Genomic DNA, 23,965 nt, shown 5'->3' with positions numbered 1-23,965 from the left:
ATTTGAGAGTTCAACCCCGTCCCAAGTCTAATGGTCAGCAACTATTCAAGGGAAAGTGAACTAGGGCTTTGATGCCCAACAGGTCAGAGGGTGCGAAAGCGAGGAATAGCTCCTGAGAGCTGACCAGGCCCTGGGCGTCCAGCAGAAGGACAGAAGGTGCCTCTGGGAGGTGGTCTAACAAGAGCAGACACGGGGGAGAAATCCATCCTGCTCTTAGGCCTGACTGAGAGGATTTTGATTCCTCAACAAGCACAAGAACTGTCGAAGGAGCTTGTCCTGGGCACAGAGACACCACTCTTCAGGCCTTACTCCAAGCCAGAAGGAACAGGTTGATGTCCTTCCAGTCTCCAGGCAGCTAATCGTGTTTCTCTCAGAAATACTGCCAAGGACCGTTGGTCAGGGCACAGCCCTCTAAGGCATCTGTTAGCAGGATAGGCAGATTCAGCTGGAGAGTTGTTTGAAGTGGTTATTGTTATTATTACTTTTACAGACTTTAGCTAATATTAAGTACTGCTTAATTAGTTCAGATTGCTTTAACAAAGTACCAGGGTGGGTAATTTATAAACGGAAATTTATTTCTCACAGGTCTGGAGGCTCAGGGTGCCTGCATGGGCAGGTTCTGATGAGAGCCTTCTTCCAGGTTGCAAACTGCTGGCTTCTCGTTGCATCCCCTGGCGGCATGGCAGAAGGAGAGAGAGCCAGCTCTCTGGCTTCTTCTTAGAACGGCATTTTTTCTTATAAGGGCACATCTTCACGATCTAATCACCTCTCAAAAGCCCCACCTCCAAATACCATTACAATGGGGATTAGATTTCCATGTATGAATTTTGGAGAGAAACAAATATTTGGTCCGTAGAAAGTACATTCTCTAAGCCAGACATTATGCTAAGTACTTTACATACTCTATCACCATTTAAACCCCACAGCAAAGTTAAGTAACTTGCCCAAGGTCCATTAGCTTGGCAGAGTTTAAACTCGTGTCTGTCTCCTACCAGATACACCAGAGCATGTCTGTCCCTGCTCCCCACCATGCCATACTGTCCCCCTTTTGGATTCTAGCTGCTAAAACCACTATCTTGCTGTCTAGGACAGCCAGTCTCTGCCCTGGAGGCAGGTGAATGTCAGAATTAGATACCTTGATCCAGCATTCTGTGTCAGCCTTCTTTATCAAAAGTCGTCCTCTCAGAAAGGGACAGAGGCAAGGAAAAAGTAAAAGAAGGATGAAGAGAAAAACTGCAAATGAGTATTAATCCAGGCTTAGCTGAATTCAATTATACATACAAGGGCTTATTATTTTTATACACCCTCCCACCCCATAAGATCTCTGTATTGGAAGAAAAAATGTTTTGTACCTTAAACTAACTGAGCAACTGCTACTGTATTCTTGCCTCTATTCAGTCATAACCTGAATTACATCATGAAGAAACATAAGACAAACCCAAATTGAAGACATTCTATAAAATAATTGGCCAGTACCCTTCAAAAGTGTCAAGGTCATGAGAGACAAAGAAGGACTAAGGAATCAGCCCAGATTAAATGAGGCTAAACAGACATGAAACTAAACACATGTGACCCTGAATTGGATCCTGGCCCTGGTCATTAATGGGGCAATAGTGAAATATGAATGAGGTCTTTAGTGTAGACAACATATTGTACCAATGTGAATTTCCTGATTTTGATCATTGCACTATGATTATGAAAGATGTTCGCATTTAAGGAATCTGGATGAAAGGGTATGTGCAAATCCTTTGTTCTATTTTTGCAACTTTTTGTAAATTATTGAGTTTTGGAAATTATTTCAACTTTTTGGAAATCATTTCAAAATGAAAATGTTAAGACAATTTTTTCTAAAGGCACAGAGTATTAGAAGAAGCAAAGAAGTCACCTTTGCCAAACAGAAATAGGCCCTCAATAATTATCTAATGAACCCAACCACTGGGTAGAAATATTTCCTCTCAACCCAAGATGTTGACAGGAGATAACAGAAATTACTTATAACAAAACAACTAGGACATTTCTGTTTGGGAGCCATGATCCAGTGTGGTTACAACAACAAAGAAAGACTTTAATACCGATTTTTGAGATGCTTGATCTAAAAGGCAAATGCTTACAGGGCTACAGGCATCAAAACTTGTTATCTCTCTCAAAGACCAAAAGTATCTCCAAGATACAAAGTTTAATTATAATAGAGACTTTTGAAAGAGAAACATTTCGGTGTGACACATTTTATACAGAGGGACACATTTCCCTCCTTTTATTAGAGGACATCATTCCAATTTTTAATACTTTCTGGAATTCCAAAGAATCATTAAAGAATGGAGACATTCTGATTCCAATGGGACTATTTCTTAGGATTTATTTATGCAGCCCTTCCTGGCTTCTGCTTGTTCCATGCAACTCATCCAAGTAGGAGCAAGGCACCTGACAATGATTATAATATGAAGAGTGTATGCTTTCTATTCTTCTGTTAGATCAAGATTTTCATCCTGTACCTCTTGAATCAGCACACCTGCAGAGGGCAAATTCAGAAGCAAATATCTTACACTTTTGTATGTAATTGTCAATGGCAAGGGCTCCTGAAGTCCTAAGGGGTCTCCTTTCAATCCATCCCTTTTGTTTAGGACTTGAGATAAAGGACATCATAAGGAAAGCTCACTGCTACTTGTGTTGATAGTTTAAAGGAACTTGCCGGGGTTTTGTCAGTTTCAGAGCCTCCTGGGAGGTGCCTTTTACCTCTGGTCTTCTCTTTTACTTCCCTTCCTCACATTTTTCATTTGATTTTGCCCCACCACTCCCTCTCTTTCCTCTCCAATATTGCAATAGCTCCTAGAAACAGAAGGGTGAACAAGGCAAAGTCCCTGCCTTCAAGGAGATCATAAGTAAACAGAAAAGAGAGACAAAGAAGGAAACAATTATGGTTCTTGTAAAATAAATAGAGGTAGGTTGAGGCCTCTGGAGATAAGAGACACAGCTCTGCCTGGAGAAGGAGTGGAAAACTTCAGAGAAGATACATTTGAGCAGAGAGCCTTGCAGAAAAAAATAGCAATCCAAAAACCATGGGGAGATGGTGACTCGGTGCATAGGTGCTCCAAGGGCAAAATATCCTTAGGGAAGAAGAAGAGAGAAGTTCAGCATGGCTGAAGGATACTTGTGAAATTATGTCAAGTTTTGAGACCAGGAGGTAGATTAGAGCCGCTCTGGGAAGGCTGTTATATTCTTTTAAAAAATATATGTTTGGGGGAATCATTTATCTAGTTTGTCACAGAAATTCAGAACCACACTTGTGAATCTGAAAGCTTTTTCGGTAGTAGAAACACCATCAGAAATTGTCACAACAAACAGTTATTAAGTTTTGTATTAGTCTATTAGTCTATTGTATTAGTGTATTAGTCAATGTATTAGTCTGAATATTTCTGCTTATTGCAAGCAAAGATTTTTAGAGAAAAAAAGGAATTTAAATTTCTCATGGCTGATTTTTTAACTGGATTACACAAATCGCACTCTTCAAAATGCTTCCTAAATTTATAAGCAAAATCTGTATTATTTAAAATCTAATTAGAGTTAAATAGCATTATTAGATTGACTTTAGGTCAATGTATGACACCGCATTTTTCATGAACTATTTATACTCTCTATAATGCATTTGGTTCCTGGTTCCGGGTATAATGGAGTAAGCAGACTCCACGCTGTCTGTCCCACTGAATGCAGCTATAAAACCTGGACAGAAGATATGGAAAAGGTATTGGAGGACGCTGGAAAGAAAATAGTAGCCGACAGACAAAGCAAACCAGAATGAAGAGTACAGCCAAACCAGCAGTTGGCATTTTGTTGTCCTCTGATATCTCCCAACCTAGACTCAATGCTGCCCCAAACCCAGAAGTGGACAGAGGCATGGAGAGATGGCATCAGAAGAAACCCTCTAGTTCTCACTCTAGAAGTGGGAAAGGGGTCTCTTTGCAGTGACAGGGCAGCAGTGAGGAAGTGTCTAGAATTCTGGGTGGGGGGACAGTCTCTCCAGTTAGAAGAGCTGTGCTCCCAGGAGGGTGGGGCAGATCCCGTATTGCTTATTTTCTCACTCTGTCCTCTCATCTCTAGTTAATTTGTGAGACGTGCACAGGAGAGTGGGGGAAAGAAAGTTGGGGCTTAAGGACCAAAGAGGGGAGCCCAAGGAACTAGAAAGGACCGAGGAGCTCCTAGAGAGGGAGGTGCTTGGGAAAGCAACCCCAGAAAGTTGTGTGTGAACTCCTGGGCTTCCTCTTGAGCTGCACATGCACAGATCTGATCCTTAATTGCATGCCAAAGACTTTGAGACCTCAACTTGGACATAGACCACTGCCCAGGTCCCAGAATGGCCACTCAGTGGCACAGACATGAGACAAATCAGAATAACACTACAGAGGCTTTGAGAGTGGAACTGACATTGAAATCATAACCTCCCAGAAGGCTAGTTAGAACTTGCCACCTGAACCTAACTGGGTGGATTGCCTAATAAGACAAAAGTATAAGGCTCAGAGTCTTATAATATCCAAGATGCCCAGGATAAAATCCAAAATTACTCAGCATATAAGGAACCAGAAAAATCTCAACTCACATGGGAAAAGAAAACCAACAGATGTCAGATGTTGGAACTATCTGACAAAAAATTTTATAGCAGTGGTTGCAAAATGCACCTCGTAGTCCTTTTTACAGGTTCTCATATAAGAACTAGATCTTATAATTCACATATTCTCATTTAAGAACTGAAATAATCTGTTTCAGTCATTACTAATGTCTAGTAATTGGTACCTGAAATGGGTTACTAGCTGAGATGCTGATTGCTAGCTGTTAGAACTTGAGCAAGCCTCTTTCCCTCTCTGGGCCTCATCTGTAAAGTGGGCTACCTGATCACATACTCTCAAAGGTCCCACCTAGTGCTGATGCTCTAAGACTTTGCACTCGACGTCTACGGAGTGCCAAGAGGCAGAGTTATAAGACTAGTGATGCTGAAGCCTGAGGGCCCCTCACTTGCCTGGTAACCACATGGATTTGTAAAATTTACCAACTTGAGATATTTAACCACAATTGATTAAGACTTGTGTCTCTTTGCACTCTGGCTTCTCTTTGTGTCAGGTCTCATTTTTGTGTTTTGTGTTCTTTTCCTTAAAGGGGGTCCTCCAAATTATATAATCTTCAGAACCCAAAACCTGGATCTGCCCCTGTCCTATTCAGAGAGTTATAACAAGGATGGCATTAAACTAGAGATTTGTTTCTGAGTCGTGTCTAGAAAGCATCAGATATTTTATTGGGAATTAGTTGCCAAGTTCTTCTCTTAGGACGTCAAGAGAAGAAGCACCTACTTTTCTTTCAGTGCTCAGCTTAATACCACTTCTTCAGGGCTTCTCAGAATCCCTAACACTTGATGTTCATTCCTTATGAATAACTCTAAGCCTCACAAAAACAGGGACCATATCTTTTCTATTGACTGATGTGTCCCCAGCATCTATTACAATGCCTGGCACATAGTAAGTACTCCATAAATGTTGCTGAATGAATTAAGTTAAGAAGACCTATTATACTTATACTTAAATATACCCCATGAAGAAGTTGAGACTGAGCACTTACTCTGGGCCAGGTGCAAAAACAAAAACTTACAGGCTTTTTAGAAGACCGTTAAGAGTGTCTTACCAGTTGATTCAAATGTCCAGAATATGAAGCATTTGCTGCTGTGGTCAACACTGATCCAGCAGTGGGAATGTAACCTGAAATTTACTCATGAAAGACAATCAGTGCTGAGATTATGGGAAACCCTTCTTTCCTTGCAATGCACTATGCCTTATTTAAAAGGGACTGAATGAGCCAGAATTCAGACTTTTGTGGCCAATAAGGACCCTATTCTTTTCTTAATTGGGGACAGGTAGATTCTCCATTGTACCACCTTGACAAATAAATTAAATGTCCCCATTTCAGAGTCAAAACTTTTCCATTTCTCTGAACTATTATTGTAGAGACCAGGTATGGACCTCTTAAGGGTAGCACCAGTTCTTCAAATGCTCACCTTGTTTTGCCTCATCCCACAGGCTAGAAGCTGTCTTTCTCTCCTGCTTACATCTTCCTGTTCCAACTACTTTATGAAGTATTTTCTGTAATAGTAGCAGCAGCCGCAACAAAATCAGCAGCCGAGAGGAAGTCTATACACAGGAGGAGAGAGAAAAGAGAGCTTGGGAGGGAGAGAGACAGCAAATGATGATGGGGCTGGCAAAGGGATAGCAGAACGACAGGAAAGGGGGACTAAGAAGAGGAAGTGACATGGGAATTACATAAACTCATTACATAATCTCATAAAACTGAGATTTCCAAAAGGAAATGGAAATCGTGGAAGGTGCCACAACTCTGGAGCAAAGAAAATTCTGTGCTCCTGTTATAAACACCCACCAGAAAAAATAAACATTTGGGTAAGGAAGAGTGGGCACTTCCTCTCTCCTTGGGTGGATGTCTGTGATTGCTACTTTTAAATCCACTGCAAGCCGTTGCCATTGGCCTGCCGTCTTTGCCCTTAGCAGCAGAGGGATGTAGGGATGTGGGTCCAGAGAGGGGCTGCCCATGTGGCCTGCCGTGACAGGTTTCCATTTCCATTTTCCTCAAGCTCTGTGGGTGCTCTACACCTCACATTCCCAGCTGTACTCTGGATAATGAGGAAAATTATTGGCCTGACCTGGTCCTTTAATTTTTTTTCCCATTCATGGCTTGAGCTTTCATTAGTTTTCGGTTCTCATTAAGAGAAAAATCAAAGAGTGAGAATTAAACACCTCCTGATTTATTAGTTTACTGAAAATGGGAAGATGAGAGTCCTGGGGCTGGCACTGGATGAAGGGCCCAGACGTTGAGATGAGTGAGCCATCGTAGGCTCCCAATGGCTGCCCTCCTTCTCTTCCCTCTTGGGAGCAAGAGGGAGCCATCTCACGCCCAGAAATACTTTTGAGTCTCTATGTTTATGACTCGGTGTTGTGAAATCTGGCACCTTCTCTGAGCCGAGATAATAGGCTCAAATCACATTGAGATTTCTGGGTTTGGTTGCATTAAACCTTTCACCAGTGCTTGTTATGTGTCTAACCCCACAGATGCTAATCCTCAGGTATAGAGGCTGTGTCCAACTCATCTGCTAATTCCCTACTATGTGCAAGGCACATGGCAAGTGCTCAACAAATGAATGGAGAGGGTGAATGAATGCATGCATGCATGCTGAGATGAAATTACTGCCCTTAACTTGTATGTCTGTGTGCATATTTAATACTATCCCGCCTCACTATAAAAAGGAAACAAAGACAGTGTGATGATTCCTAAAAAATTTAACCACAGCATTACCATATGGTCCAACAATTTCAGTTACCTAAAAAGTAGGGACTCAAACAGATACTTGCACACCAATGTTCATAGCAGCATATTCACGATAGCAAAATGTAGAAACAACACAAATGCCCATCAGCAGATGAATGGATAAACAAAATGTGGTATGTACATACAATGGAATATTATTCAGTCTTTAAAAGGAAGGAAAGTCTGACACATGCTGCAAATGGATGCACTTTAAAAACATTATGCTAAATGAAATAAGCCAGACACAAAAAGACGAATATGGTATGATTCCACCTATATGAGGTACCCAGAATAGTTACATTTATACCAACAGAAAGTAGAATGGTGCTATCAGAGGCTGTGGGAGGGGTATTCTCTAATGGATACAGGGCTTCAATTTGGGGTGACGGAAAAATTCTGGAGATGGATAGTGGTGATGTTTGCACAACAATATGAATGTATGGATACTTAACGTCACTGAATCGCACACTCAAAATGGGTTAAAATGGTTACGTTTATGTGTTGTATATTTTACCACAATAAGAGAGGAAATAAAGCGATATTCATTTATCGTACTAACATTCCTGAATCAGCCAAGAGAACATCAGTGCTGTCCATAGAGCTTGCATCTAGCTGTATGTGGAAAAGGAGGCAGTCCCTGCATGGTGACACGGTTTTGAGGGGACATGGGCCAGCACGCTCCTCATGGGTGCACACTGCCCTTTTTCCCACGTGGATCTGCAGGAACACCCACTGGCCTTCCCCCAAAGCTTCCAAGGCTGGAAATTACAGGAAAATCTTCCATGCCCCTTGAATTGTACCACCCATCTGAGGATTACCCACTAATTGCTGCAGACTATCTTCCAAGGGACAAAGAAACAGTAAACCTATTTGGGTTCACCCTTTCTAGACACCCAGTCTAGAGAAGCACTGTCACACAAGGAACCAGAGCTCAGCCTCACAGAAAGGACTGAGTTTGAACTGCAGCTCTCCGAATGATTAGTTGTGTGGCTATGGGCAAGTCACTGTAAGTGAGCTTCAGTTTCCTCATCTATAAAATGGGAATACTACTATGCCTACCTCGTACAGTGGTGCTAAGTTCTAAATGAACTAATAATATAAGTGCTTAACAGAGTATCTACAATAAAATGAGTATTCAATAAATATAATTTTCATATAGGAGATGCATGACAGGTGGTAACAAGGGTGGGGGAAGGATGGTTATGCATGTCACTACAGGAGCTGAAATATTTCAACTCTACAATCTAAACCTTGCGCAGGCCAGCCAGTCAGGAGGAGCCCCAGGAGTGAGTAGGAATACTGGCAGGCAATTAAATGGGCATTTCTAGGGAGATGGGCAGTTCTCAGATAATCCTTTTTACTGTACCTCTCATCCCTCAACTCATTCCTTAATCTTTGGGTAGTTTCTGTCTTTGCTGATAGATTTATACCTTTTTCTCACATCTACTAGAAAGTGCACCCATTCATGCTTAGGAAATGTCTTGAAACCTGTGAACCTAAAAATTTTAGGATTATGTTAATTATAATGCCAAGCAAACAGAAGACCCATTAAGGAGAGTTGCAGGATGAAGTCATTCCCATCAGCATGATGGTCTGGATGACCTTTGAGTGTACAACGATGCTTCTTCCATGATTTCAGCCAATCAAACGCTCATACAGATTGTGCTGAATTGAACTTACTAACTTTAATTATTTTCTTAATTTCAAGGTGCATCTTCCCAAAGCCTGGAGAGATTTATAGAAAGGTAAGTGGAAGAGGGAGGGATATAAGAATTTGTTTTTAAGTTAGATTTCTATTTTGAAAAATGAATAAAAACTCTCTGTTGTTACCCAGTAACCACTTATACTGAGCATCCATAATTTGTTAGTCACTTTCTGTACACTGGGAAGTTGTCACTTCTCGGGCCAGTGACCATAGGAAGTGATTAATTTACATGTGTCCATAAAAATGCATACAAAGTGGGTAAAACTTAGGTCTGGCCAAAGTACTGTTTCTTAATCCTGCTTTATGAACAAGAAAACAATTTTGTGCTTGTATTGGACTTAAAATTCAGAAGCAAGGCCTTGGGTGTCCAGAATAGAAAGCTTGATAAACCCTTGATTTTTCAAAGTTGACCACAGGTTCACAGCTGTAATAATGTCCTACACGTCTGGACACAAGTAACTCAGAAAACTCACCTGTGTTTATTCATGACAAATTCTGTGAAAGGTGCTATAAAGATGGTAGTGTGTCCCCCTACGGGAGACTTCAATCTACTCTTTAAGTTCTATGCATTTATGTGGTCTTTTCCTAATGGCAAAGTGGGTTAAAATTTATAGAGAAGAAGAGGGGAAATGGGAATGGTGATACTGGAATGAAAGAAAAATAGCAAAATGTTACCAAGAGGATGGTCATACAAAGATTCACAGCTAGGCTTCCAAGTGATTGACATTCAGATTCCATCTACGGGTTCTCAGTTTGTCTAGGAACCAGCTGTTGGACCAACCAGCCATTGTCATATACGCCATGATTGGAAATGATGTCTGCAAGAGGTGAGTTACTGAGAAAGGTTTGGGAAATTCTTTGACTCTGAGTTTCCCTGTCCTCTCAACTCAATCCACTCCATTACAGTAGCCTGCTGCGGAACTGAATTTCTCTATCTTAGCAAGTCCTAGACACATGTGAAATCAACAAAACCAAGCTGCAAAGCAGAAAGACTTTAAGAATATCTGACCCATTAATTCTTTGCTCTGATTCATAACAAAGGAGTGTGTCATGATCAGCTCTGAGTTATACCACAAGAAATATGTTAGTGCTAATCAAAAATCCAAGATTGAGAGTCATGGCTTTTTAAATAAAATAAGGCAAAATCACAGCTATCTCATAAGAACAGCATCCTCACTCATATTCTGATTTACTCACCCACGTGGTCGAGACAGCATAGACTTGGAACTTTGCAAAGAAACTGCGCATAATTCACAGCCAATCCTATTTATGCCCATGGCCCATCGTAAGAAAGTAGTTTTGCTAAACTGCTAATATCAGTAGTGATTTCAAAATGTTGAATGCCTTCAGTCCCCCACAACATTTTGGAAGGCTTCTCGAAGTCTGTGCATACCCCTAAGAATATGCCGCACATGTGAATGCCATCTGTCCTGTGATCATGGCCAGAAAGAAAAAAAAAAAAGGTGAGATCAGATCTAAAACAACTCCCCAGTCACCACCCACCCATCATTTTAGTAAAACAGAAAAGCAAAGCCAAGAGAGGTGACATGACTTGCCCAATTAATCGACTGATGGCAGAGCTGGACTCCAGCCCCAGAGGTGCTAGAAGCAGGCCACCCTGTTCAGTGCCCACCTTTTGCTTTCTCGTACTTCACTCACCAAGTTTCTAAGCCTGTGCTAAAAACATGGTTCCATATTATGAACGTGTGTTTGCCCTCATGGATACCTCCATGAGAGCTCCAGAACTCTTATGGTGAAGGAGGTGTAGACCTAAACGGCGAAGTGAGTTCAGGCAGGAGATACCACACTGTGATCCAGAGATACTGATATGCCCTGCCTCGGCAGCCCCTAGACTGGTTTACCACTGTCCGCAGAACCCCAAGTCTGCCAAGGCTACATGCTGGGGACCCAAGGTAGCTCTGTAATGACCCACCTGGAACTCTCCAGTAAATAGCAAACACCCCCAAAACCTTCCATGAGCCAAGAGCCACACCACTCTCTATATCAGGTCATCCCCACAGCAGCCCTAAGAAGCAAATGTGATTGTCCCATTTTACAAATGAGGAAATTGAGGTTCAGCAAGGTTAGGTAAGGAACTTGCTTCTGCTGCTATTGAGCGGCAAAGCTGGGAGCCCAACTGGGTTCTCTGACTAAATTCTGTACTCTTTCTACAGTCCACACTTGCCTTATTTGCTTTCTTTTATGAATTCACTTTTAAAGGTACGTATTGACCACCTATGAAATGCCGAGCTGTGTGCCTGGCTCTGGGATATGATGGCAAAGAGGCCACCGTCCCTGACTTCAAGGAGCTTATGGAAGGAGAAGAAATGAGCTTCAACCCCCAGTCCCATCACAAAACAGAACAAACCCATGATCAGATCAGCCAGTGCCCCTCCAACCTCTGGATCCTGTCCCGCTGGAGGGGACAGAGAACAAGCTGGTTATACTGCGTAAAAAACACTGCAGAAAGAGTCTTTTAGTCCAAGAGCCCAAAATCCCTGAAACTGCACTTTTTCAGCAGAAGCTGTACACACAGGGGCCCCTCCAGCCCAGTCCTGCTCTTCCTTTTCCAAGGAGCCAAAGGGCAGGCAGACATCAGCCAGAGACCCATGCCAGCCTCTCTCCCCACCGGGGATCCGGGCAGAGAAACAGCAAGCATTTGGGTGAAAGAATGGAGTTGGCAGTGTGGGATGTCCCCACGGTGCCCACTTTGCAAAGTCCTGTGGAGGGGTTAGAAAAATAAAGACAGATGGCAAGTATACCTCCCCATCTGCCAGAATGTCGAGGTGGAGGAGATTACCCCAAATGAGCAAAATGATTTCATAAAAGCTCAAGCCAGCAACGAATTGCATAAGTCCATCCTGAAAAAACTTTTAGGATATTTGCTTGACTTTTCTCTTCTCTTTTTTTTTTTACAACGATGCTAGCTTTTACCAAAATAGTGCAGCTATGTGCTTCTTTCTCAATTCTCTAAACAAACGTAGATAATAAATACTTGTTGAATGAATGAAGGTCATGATTGCAAGATAGCTTTTAGCATCAGGAATTCAAGAAGAAAGATAAAATAGACAAACCTAGCTTTCTTGTTGTACCTCTACTCAATTTGGCCTAAGCTAACCCAACTTCCTTGGGCTTTTCCTATCATTGCCTTCAAAAGCTATAGAATGTGAGTGACACAGAAGGAGAAAAATTCCTGGAAACAGGGCAAGTATGAGTGAGCTACAGCAGCGGAGGCTTGGGTAGCAAGGGCAGCAATGAGAAATGGAAATGGCCTCAAGAATCTCAAGTCATAAAGGGCGATGACAAACCTTCCCCAATATCCGATTACAACATCCCTGAAAAGAACATGGTAATTACTGGAAATGTGATTTTAAAAAAAATAGAAGCATCTAAGAGTAGCCACAGAAATGGACGTGGTTCCATTTTTTATAGTGGACCTAGACATTATAAACTGAACATTTTTCACCTAATGGAGAGAGCCAGGGCCGCCCTACAGAGGTTGTCTGTGTCGCCGGCTCCCAAGTGTTTTTCTGCAGTGCCAATGTTTCAGATGTCACCTAGGACAGCTGGTCAGCACTGCATTAAGAGGAAGCAGTCAAGATGCTGACAGATCACAGACTCCAAGGAGCCTGAACTGCCAGGAAACAATCCATTCTATCCAGTCAAGGGTAGAAAACCAGCAGAGAAGGGAATGGATAGAACTCCCACTGCTTGAAGGAGTATTCTCTCCCAGCGTCCTCAGTGAAGGTGTGGGTAGCCAAGGGAATAATGAGTTTCTCTACCAGCCAGCATGTTCCAGGCCATATCCTCTTTTAGGGGACCCAGGATCTCTATGCATTGGGTAATGTGGGCCCATTGAGACCCCACCCCATTCCCAGTCTATGTCAAGATGCCTCCTCAAGGAGGTTGGGTGGGAGGTCAATAATGTGATTACAACTGGGGGGCCTGAAGCAAAGGGCTACCTCTATTACCTGGATGCTTCAAAAATACGAGAGCTAGCTGTGAGTGAAATCTGAGCACTCAACCACAGCAAGTCTGTGGACTTTCATTCTGGTTCTGGGCAACGTTTTCTGCAGAGGCTGTTTGCCTTCTTCCTTGAGAGGGGGGCACCCCTGCCATCAGCCATCAGTGAAATCTGGCTGGAACACCTGCCAGGGTAATGAAATGATCGCGTCTGGCCCTGCACCCAAGTCATGAGGCTTACCTTGCGTGATCAGGCACGATTCATTAGGACAGGGACAGACTCTGAGCCACCCCAAAGGCGAGGCTCTCTATCTGTTCCAAGCCCACCACGTGTTCCTGACGTGTGAGAGCGTGGTGCTGGGCACCATCTTCTCTCCCATTATTTTCCTGGAATGAGCGTCACGTCTCTCAACCTGTCTTCCATGGTTCTCCCCTGTAAGCCCTGCACCCTCAACCCCTCTCCTCTCCAGGACTGACCGGCATGAGCTCACCGGTGTGTGAGGAAGGGTGCAGGGCACTGCCGCTGCAGGCAAACGCGGGATGGCAAAGTGAACCTGACGTGGGCTCCAGAGCACCTGCGTGAAGAGGTTTAGACACTTTCAGCTCAGCCCATTCAGCCTTTGACAGAAGGGAAGGCCTAGGAGGTGTTTCCCAAACCACTGGGACTCTTTGGTCCCGAAATACTAGTGCTAAGTCCCCTCAAAAATCACCGGAGGAGAAAGAGTACACAGATCAAATGGTGTTGAGGATTTTTCAGGGACAGGGTCAGAGGGACCATCTATGGCATCCAGAGGAGATGACCCACCACCTGTCACTCAGACCCTTTTGCCCTTGCCTGAACTAAGAATTGGTTAATTTTGCTATACGCACTACAGGGTTTACCTGGCAATGCGCGTATGTAAATTATCTAGCTGTACCGTGAGGGAGCAAAGATGACTGGAGAATGTTCCATCAGAAACACCAAGGCTTCCATTCTTCTTTTTTTTTTTTTTAACTTTTTATTTTATATTGGAGTATAGCCGATTAACAATGTTGTGATAGTTTCAGGTGCACAGCAAAGCAACTCAGCCATACATATACATGTATCCATTCTCCCCCAAACTCCCCTCCCATCCAGGCTTCTGCATAACATTGAGCAGAGTTCCCTGTGCTATACAGTAGGTCCTTGTTGGTTACCTTTTTTAAATATAGCAGTGCATACATGTCAGTCCCAAACTCCCTAACCATCCCTTCCTTCCACCCGGGAACCATAAGTTCATTCTTTTTTTTTTTTTCATAAGCTCATTCTTTAAGCCTGTGTGTCCGTTTCTGTTTTGTAAATATGCTCATTTGTATCATTTCTTTTTAGATTCCACATATAAGCGATATCATAGGATATTTCTCTTTCTCTGTCTGACTTACTTTACGCAGTATGACAATCTCTAGGTCCATCCATGTTGCTGCAAATGGCATCATCTCATTCTTTTTGATGGCTGAGTAATATTCCATTGTATATATATGTACCACATCTTCTTTATCCATTCCTCTGTCGATGGACATTTATGTTGCTTCCAAGTCTTGGCTATTGTAAACAGTGCTGCAATGAACACTGGGGTGCATGCATCCTATCGGACCATGTTTTTCTCTGGATATATACCAAGGCTTACGTTCTGATTTCACTTAGCAATTAGCCATTTTGGTTATGCTAGCTTAATTTGTGTGGTGCCCTTTCATAAATGAAAATTAGCTGAGATTCTTTGTTTATCATCAGGGTTGTGTCTCTAACTAAAAAATAATCGTTAAATAGGGAGTATGGGAGAGTTTGCTCCATCTTAACTCATCTTGACTTTAGGTGGTTGGAGAGTCTTAGCTCAGCATCATTGCTTTGTGCCAAAGAGTTGTTGTATCAGCAGCAGAAAAAAAAAAAAAAACAAAACCCTGAGATGCCAAGGCAAAAGTTAATAGCCATGCATTCTAGCTTTAGCAATGACAGAAGACAGGATATAGACACCCAACTTGCTTTGTTTCACCCCTGCTGTCACACTCCAAACACACAGTGAAGATAAAACCTGGTTACCCTGAACCTGGTTCTCCTGGTCTGAACAAACGCACAAGGCAGCCTGAATCCCCTTCACAAACTGGGGTCCTTCTAGGGCTTCTGTGCCTCTGCAAATCAAGCCAAAGCCTTAACCAACCTTTGGCCCCTAGTAGGTAGGCAACCTATTCTCAAATCCTTCTGAGTGCTTTTTATGCAGGCTGGAGAGCTTTTGATTCATAAAGTCGTATAATTTTTCCCGAAGTAATGAAAAACATGAAAATAGCATTTTATTCTACATGCTGGCGTTTTGTAAAATGGGACAGCTCTTTCTCTTTCCTCCTATCTCTCTTTCTCTCTCCCAGAAAGTCCAAGGAACTCATGACCCAGCGTAGAAGCACATACACCAACCACACCGAACGCCCCAAACGTCAGACTCGCTCCATCTTTTCCTCTGTGCAGCGACATATTGCTTCTCACAACCTGGCCCGTGTGACCTTCACACCCATGGTCAGCCTGTCACCCTCTGGACAGCAACAACGTGAAAAGTCATTTTATATCACTAAGTGAAATAGGTGGAGGGGAAATGACATAAAATACAATGTTTTCTGCCCCTCCCATTAATATTTAGCTTTCTTCCTCATTTTAGAAAGAATAAAAATGATATGAGGACCCCTTTCATTTTGACTGTTTCTCTGATTACAAAATAACATTTGTTGTGAGAAGTTCAAATAATACAGGTCTAGGAAGTGAAAGTTTCTCCAGAATCACTCCCTACCACCCCACAACCACTGCTTAGAGCTAACCAATGGAGATGTTTCCTGTATCTGCAGCCAGATTTTTCCTATGTAAGTTCTAATTTACAGACTGATTAATATTCATTGAAATGAAATAATATTATGCTCACTGCTCTGTAATTTGTTCTTTTCACTCAACAATACTTTTTAGCAGTCTTTTCCATGCTAAGACATACAGATTATTCTTTAAAAAAAAATTGTTTTATTGAGGTGAAATTCACATAATGTAAAATTAAGCATTTTAAAGTGAACGATTCAGTAGCATTGAGTACATTCAGAATGTTGTGCAACCATCACCTATATCTAGTTACGTCATTCTTTTTAATGGCTGTATAGAGGTTTACTGCATGGATCTACTATAATTTATATAGCCAGGCTTTTTAGCTTTTCCCAATTTTATTCTATTCCAAGAAATGTTGTCATACTTGTATGTACATTTTTGCACATTTGTGGAAATGTTATGATAGGACAACTTCCCGAAAGAGAAATGTCAAGGTCAAAAGTTAAGCCAACTTCAAATTTTGACACATTCTGAAAAATTCCTTCCAAAATGACAGCACCAATTTCCATTTAGGGAGCAGCTCCCTTAAAAGTGACAATAGTGGATACCCCTAGGGGCTTCTTTCTGTCTCCTCTTCCCATGTCTCTTGTGTCTCGGGTCCAGCTTGTGAGTAATGAACTTACTTTTTCTGGCTTGGCAGCTGTATCAAACTCCCTAGGGCTGCAGTGACAAAATATCACAAACTGGGTGAGTTCAAACAACAAAAGTTTATTCTTTCACAGTGTTGGAGGCGAGAAGTCCAAAATCAAGGTGCCAGCAGGGCCATGCTCCCTCTGAAGTGTCTAGGGGAAATCATTTCTGTCTTTTCATCCTTCTGGTGGCTCCCTGCAATTCTCAGCATTCCTTGGCTTGTGGCAGCATAACTTCAATTTCCACTTCCAGCTTCACATGGCCTTCTTCCCTATGTGTGTGGGTCTCTCCTCTTCTTAAAAGGACACTAGTCATTGTATTTAAGGCCCAACCTAATCCAGTATGACCTCATCTTAACTGATTACATCTGCAGAGACCCTGTTTCCAAATAAGGTCACATTCTGAGGGATGCTATTCAATCCACTCCAGGATCATTAGGTAAATCTGGAATTTTAAGGGCTTAAAATAGAAAATAACTTATAGCATGATTCCATTTAGGTTAACAACAGACAGTTTAAAGCCTAAAGAGAATTCTATTTTCAACTCCCAGGTTAATGCAGGTTAGTATCTTAATTCAAATTTGATATGTTCCTGAAGGCTTGTACAAAAGTCAACGGTGCAAAAAATGAACAACAATAGACTTACATATTAAAGCCAAAAAATATTCTAGAATCCCTATTTATACCCTGCCTTTTTTTTCCTGTATTTACATTTATTGATTCAATCCTTTAATCATTTATTCAACACATAGTTACTACATGCAATGTTCTGTTCCAAGCACTAGAAATACAGCAATGAGCAAAACAAAATCCCTGCCTACATGGAGTGTAGTTTACCTACTACAACTACTAGTATAGTTCACAGTACTGAGCATTTGGCCAGGTAGCAGTTTCAAAAATAAAGAAAATGGGTAACATGAGGTGTGGTCATCTACAAACACTGGCATTAACACTTCATCCTGTCCTGGGAGAAGCAAAAGAAATGAGACATAGGGAAGAGCAGACAGTAGAGGGTCTCAGTGCTAAGCCACAGAGTTTGAATTTCATTCTGTAGTAGGTAAGAATCATCAAAGTGTTTTTTAATGGCAGGGAAGGAGGAAAGGTTGTATTAAACAATTCAATAGAAAGTACGTTAGTATTATGTTAAACTTGCCAGTCACTTAGGTTCTGGGCTTCATCATTGCCCTCTGAAATGCTATTATGTAAATTAATTAGCCACTCCTTAGTTTTCTTTATTCCCTTAAACCTTTTTTTGTTTGTTTTTTTGTTTTTTGAATTTTATTTTATTTATTTATTTTTTATACAGCAGGTTCTTATTAGTTATCTATTTTATACATATTAGTGTATATATGTCAATCCCAATCTCCCAATTCATCCCACCACCACCATCACCACCCCCGCTTTCCCCCCCTTGGTGTCCATACGTTTGTTCTCTACACCTGTGTCTCTATTTCTGCCCTGCAAAGTGGTTCATCTATCCCATTTTTCTAGATTCCACACATATGTGTTAATATACAATATTTGTTTTTCTCTTTCTGACTTACTTCACTCTGTATGACAGCCTCCAGGTGTATACCTTGCCTTTTAAAGATAACAAGAAAGAAAGGAGGAAGGAAGGAAGGAAGAGGGAAGGAAGGAAGGAAGGAAGGGGAAAGGAAAGGAGGAAGGAAGAAAGGAAGGAAGGATGAAAGGAAGGAAGGAAGGAAGGAAGGAAGGGAGGGAGATTTAAATGGAACTTTCAATGATGTATTTCTAGTATTTCGTACAACCCTCACTTTTGTTCTTTTCCAAACCAAATGAAAATAAGACAACCAGCTTAAATTCAGTAGATGTCTAATTGAAGCTAAAGATTTGCTACTTTCACTTATGATTTACATCTTGGTCTTAAATTCTTTGATTTTAGGACTGTGCTCTTATAACCACTTTCAGCACTTCCTTTTTCTGTTTTCACTAAGTTTATGGAACAAGAAGATAAAAATATAATTTAAAATTTCACATATCCTCTATAGAGCACACGCACTTCTATATAGAAAAAGGCAGTGATGCAAACTGGAATTATCTGTTGACAGATATTGTTGCAGGGGTATAGCCTGGACTAGCAGTCTATCAGGAAATTCATGAAAGTTCAAATTCATTGTAGAACGGAAAGATGTAATGTGGACACATAATGTCACTTCATTTCTCAGTGAAATTTCATTTCCCTGACTGTTATATATGTGAAAAGTTTTAAAGACCAAGTTGCAGAGCTCAAAGTGTCAAACAAATAATAAGCAACACCAGACCCCTTTGATTCTATTAACTGTATGTAACAGTCAGGATAGGCGAAATTATGCTGCAGGAACAAACAGCCCCTAAAATCTTAGTAGCATAAAGCAATAAATATTTATTCACTCACACTACATTGTCCATCAGGGATCACCATGGAGCTCTGTTCCAGGACTCAGACTGGTGAAGCAGCTGCTTTCTAGAACATTGCCCAGACTCATGGCAAAGAGAAAGGGCATCCTGGAGGCTCTCATACAACCAAACATGACACATGTCACTTCTGCTCACAACTCATAGGCCAGACCAGTCAATGGCCCACCCAACCACAAGGGAGTCCAGAAACCAGAAATATTTTGCAAATAACACCAATAACTATTGTGTGTGTGTGTGTGTGTGTGTGTGTGTGTGTGTGTTTTGGGGGTGGGTCTTATATTTGCATGCATTTATCCTATAATATACTAAGATATTTTCTGTTTCTTTTGTGAACAGGAAGATTGATCCCGTCCCAGACATGACCACTCCTGAAAAATTGTACTCAAAGGTCATGCAGACTCTGCAATATCTAGATTCCCACCTGCCAAATGGCAGCCATGTGATTTTATACGGCTTACCAGATGGAACCTTTCTCTGGGATAATTTGCACAGCAGATATCATCCTCTCGGTATCAGTTTGAAGATGTTTTTACTCTTTAACAATGTCAATGTATTCGTAGTTCAAATATATGTAGTTCAAACCATATAGGAATACACCTAAAATGCCACCAGAACGGTGAAGGGAAGAGCACTCAGGTACAGGATCTAAAGGTCAGTATCCAAAGGTGGCCAGAACCAGATGCAAAGTCAGAAAGGGCAGATGTATTTGGCAAAGAATTAGGACAAACTGAAAGGTAAGAGTTTAAAACTCCTTCACTGAAGGTGAAATCTAGAAGGAGCCAATGAAGCCCAAACAAGAGCTAGGAAGGAGACAAAGGGAAGGATTTCTCCAAACCTCAGTGGCGAGTGCCCCCTAGTGGCCAGGATTCTAATGACATCTGTGCACCCTGGTGGCCAGTTGGAGTTCTGTAGAACAGGGTCCTCCAGAGGGCTTTCTCCCTGCTTCTACACTCTCTTGGAGTCCTTGGCTCTGAAATGCTTTAAAGTTCTAAGAAATTTCTAATAGAATCTCTAGCATGCCAGATGCTTCACAGACATTGTGAAAGTAGTAGTAATTCACCTTGGGAAGGGCTGCCATGCTGATCCTTAAAACAATTCTGTGAGATAAATGTTTCTATTTATTCCATTTGATAGATGAAAAAACTAAGGCTCAGAGAAGTTGTGTAGCTTGCCAAATGTTGCACAGCTTATTGTATATGCAAGCTGGGTGTAGCAGGGCTCTCCTTCTGTGTTTCAGGGAAGAATGTCCTTTCAAAAATACTTATTATATGCCAGGCGCTGTTCTAGGTACTGTGTAACCATCAGTGAACATAATAGTCAAAAATCTCTGCCAACATAGGCTTATGTTACTGTGGGAGAAAGACTCCAAAAGTCAGAGGATGATAAGTGTTACTACAGAAAATTAAGCAGGGAGGGAGGATGGGGAGTGCTGGCCTCAGGCCTCTCTGACAGGCATCTACAAGGAGGGGCCTGGGGCCCATCCCCTCAGCCCCATATCGACAGCACCTGTGCCAGTCTCTCATGGAAAGGGGCTGCCCTTTCCCTGGTATTGCCATAGCCACCTCCTTAGACCAGCCCAAGCGACAGTGCCCAGGTGCTACAGTGTCCTGGAGGTCCAAGCAGTTCCTTATGAGTCAGGTGAGCAGTTCAGAGGGGGAAGACCTGAAACTCCTTCCTTTGTGCCCTCCTTAGTGGGTAGAGGTGGAGAGCTTTCCCTTGCATACATAACATCCTTGTGTCTTTTCAATCCCCTCTTGTCCTCCTCCTGTAGTTCCTGTTTAAGCCAACCTCCCTACCAGCTCCCTCAGGAAGTTCCACACCACCCCACATAAGAAAAGAGCAGGGACCCTTTAACCAGCTCTCAAAGGGCTCTGACCCCTTCATTGGGGTCCCTTCACTGGGGAACAATGGAACATGTCCACATTCCAGGCTCCCCACCAATGAGACTGAAGTCATTTTCCTCTTGAATTATGAAATGTGCCACAAATGTTATTATTCCAAGGAAACACTGTCCAGACTCTTATGAGGAAAGCATGTTCCTGCTATTCACACGGCTTTGACCATGCCCTTTAGAAATGATAACATGATCACACAGTGAACTTGACTCCATTCTGGGCTGCCTTGGACATGTGAAGGACAACCAGTTGGGCTGATAATGTCTCTTTGAGCCATTTGGGGATGAAAAGTTCAGTTCCCCCAACAGATGTTCTCAGATTCCTAGATTTCTCCCATGCTAAGAAATGCTGGGGGAAGGGAAGTTGGGAGCAGGGGAGATGTGCTCCCAAATTACTCTGTCACACCAATAGGGACTTGACTTTGGGTTTTCTGACTTTAAATCCCATTCCCTTTCCATGAACTGCGGTTAGACTGCCTCCATAAATTTTCTCAGATATGCCAGGCCATTCCCTTGACTCAACCATACTATGTAAAAATGACTCCACATAATTTGGAAGAGAGCAAGGAATGGAAAAAGGTGATTGATCAGGGGACTCATCCATCACTTGGTGGATTCTCTTGGCCAGTGGTTCTCATCCAGGGGCAACCCACCCGCCCATTATCATATCACCCCTGGAGACGGAGTGCTACTAGCATCCAAGGGGTAGAATCCAGGAATGTTCCTAAACATCCTACAATGCACAGGACAGCCCCCCACGACCGAGAATGTCGATAGCACCAAGGTTGAGAAACCCTGCTCTAGGCTTTGCGTTATCCTCAGATGGCCTCCCTGCAGCCGCTGACCTAGACGAGCACTTCACAGCACAAGAGCAAAAGGTGGAACAAGTGTGTTCGATATAAACAACTCTAGTTTGGGGGTAGGGGGAATCCAATTAGGGAGAAAGTTCTAACCACCTAAAATTTGTTTAATGTTTTTCAGTTACTATTCACATCCTAAATTATCCCTGCTGCCTGGTTGCCATGGGAAATAAATCATAAATTCCTCAACGAAGCATCAGGGTCCTTCCTAAACAGACTGGGGAAGTAGGTGGGATTTACCCAGCGTCCTCATTCCTCCTCTGGCAGACTCCTAACTCACATAAGATGAGAAGCTTGAACAGGGGGCTGCTGCCCTCTCATTGTCTCCATTCTGCCCCTGCTCCACATCCAATCTCTGAATCTTCGTTCCCACAGACAGGAACCGGCAGTGAAGCAGGTTAATGCTGGCTCAGCCTCAAGGCTTGGTTGCTTTGCCCAGGTTAGGGTGGATCTCATCTTAACCAATAGCCACACACCTGAGTCTGATTCCCGGGGCACTGTGCTAAGGGTAGTGCAAGCAAATAAAAGGGGTTTCCCATTTATTCTGCCTTTGAGCCAAGAAACATTATGATGCTAATCTGTAGACTTGACTTTAGCCCCCCCTTAAGGATTAAGAAAGAGGCCAGGGAGCAAAAGGGGTCGGGGGAGAAGCCCTGAGTCAGCGATTACATTCTCTGCTGCCTCAGTAAACAGGTGGGAATTCAGCCTGACTATTCAGGAAAGAGAAGGTTAAATGCCACATCATCAGATCTGCAGGTAGTGGAGGCCCAGAACAAGAATCGGTGTCTTGCTGACTCCTGCTGGGGAGGAAGGGGCTAGCATCATTCCTCTTAGCCTTGTCTGTGAGTCACGACACAGTCACTGCCTGACTGCCAAGGGCTGTGACAGTCCCACAGTCTCTACCAGCAGTTAAAATTCCTGGTGAGAATGTTTTGTCTTTTTGAGAAATTACCAGAAAGTAAGTCTCACACATTAGGATTATGCATTCATAGATCTTTCAAGAAAGTTTATGTTTGACCAGGGATGAGTCGTCTCAGGCACAGTCTATGAGGAAGGCAATCTTTCCATTAATATGTCTGAGATAACTATTACGTGCTTTGAGGGAAAAAATGATGCTAGGATGAAGTCCTTGTCCTCTAAGGAAAGGACAAAAGTATGTAGATCCTGACAGTGAAATTACCGAGGGCCAATGACACTTTTCTAAGCCATATGCATTCAGGGAGCTCTCCAAAGGCTTAGACTATGATCAAGAAATCTGGGAGTGCTGGCTACAAATAAGTCTGCAAGTCAGCCTTCCTTGAAGGGCCTCTGCCACAAAATATCCGCAATAACTCCATTTTGTCCCAATTACTCTTAAACTTGAAACCTAATGTATTTTAAAATACCTTGTGGTATACCTTCAATTTTATTACTGGCTTCCTCCCTGTCTAAATTAATGTGGTTTTACCTAGGTTTAATACACTCAGATGGTATTTCATGAAGGTGTGGCTGATCTTTGTTAGTACTAAGCTCTTACGGTAGCTAAATTTTCAATTGTGGTCCCAGCATTAAATAAATGCCAAAGACTCTGCCCTAAAGAATATACACATGACTGAGACTTGAGCTGCTACTATAGGAGCTGGGGTAGATCCCTTTGATCTTCAGAGGGAGCATATGGTATCAACTGGGCCAACCCACAGGCTCCCGCCCCTTACACACACACACACACACACACACACACACACACTGATGGTTCCTGGCCACTGTGGGACCACCCTCTGCCCCTGTCCTGGGCATTCATGACCACCTTTCTTCACCAGACTCACTTTCTAACCAGGGAGTCACAGACACCAGCTCTGTGCACGTAGGTACAACAGGTAGGTAGGATCAGTCTTTATACCAGGGCTTCTCGATATGGAAGAATACCATTAAAGTAACAAGGATAAAAAGTCATACATAAAAAGAAAGAGCGAATAACTAACTGACAGTTCCAATCAGTGGAGAAAAGCATAAGAACTCTTTTCCCTCTTCATCATAAACCCATCACAAGCACTCCCAGCCAACCTTCCACAGGACCAGCCCCAGAGACACCCTGACCTTTAATAGGCAGAAATACCAGAGAGAAGGGAAACCAACCCATTATACCTTTCCCAGTTTTCTTCTAACTACAGCTAATGTGTGCTTATCCTGTCCACAGACCCACCTACTCACCTAAGAATTTCCCCTCCATCAACCTGGTCCAATTAGAGCCAGTGCCAGAATAGCAAGGACATGAAGGGGAGGGAACAGGGA

The 23,965-nt window shown here is 42.5% G+C and overlaps 1 protein-coding gene across 2 annotated transcripts in view; it reads left to right on the top strand.

The window, feature by feature from the left end:
* Positions 1-23,965, top strand: part of AOAH (acyloxyacyl hydrolase) — a 177,719-nt gene that overhangs the window by 132,478 nt on the left and 21,276 nt on the right. For both annotated transcript variants that reach the window (XM_068550049.1, XM_068550048.1), the window contains 3 exons: positions 9,062-9,098; positions 9,811-9,885; positions 19,277-19,449. In XM_068550049.1, coding sequence (XP_068406150.1) covers positions 9,062-9,098; positions 9,811-9,885; positions 19,277-19,449 — 285 coding nt within the window. The remainder of the gene's footprint in view (positions 1-9,061; positions 9,099-9,810; positions 9,886-19,276; positions 19,450-23,965) is intronic.

Source organism: Eschrichtius robustus, chromosome 8 (assembly GCF_028021215.1).
Source record: "Eschrichtius robustus isolate mEscRob2 chromosome 8, mEscRob2.pri, whole genome shotgun sequence".
Taxonomy (NCBI): domain Eukaryota; kingdom Metazoa; phylum Chordata; class Mammalia; order Artiodactyla; family Eschrichtiidae; genus Eschrichtius; species Eschrichtius robustus.
The sequence above is the reverse complement of the archived record's forward strand: the minus strand, read 5'-3'. Positions and strand labels throughout refer to the sequence as shown.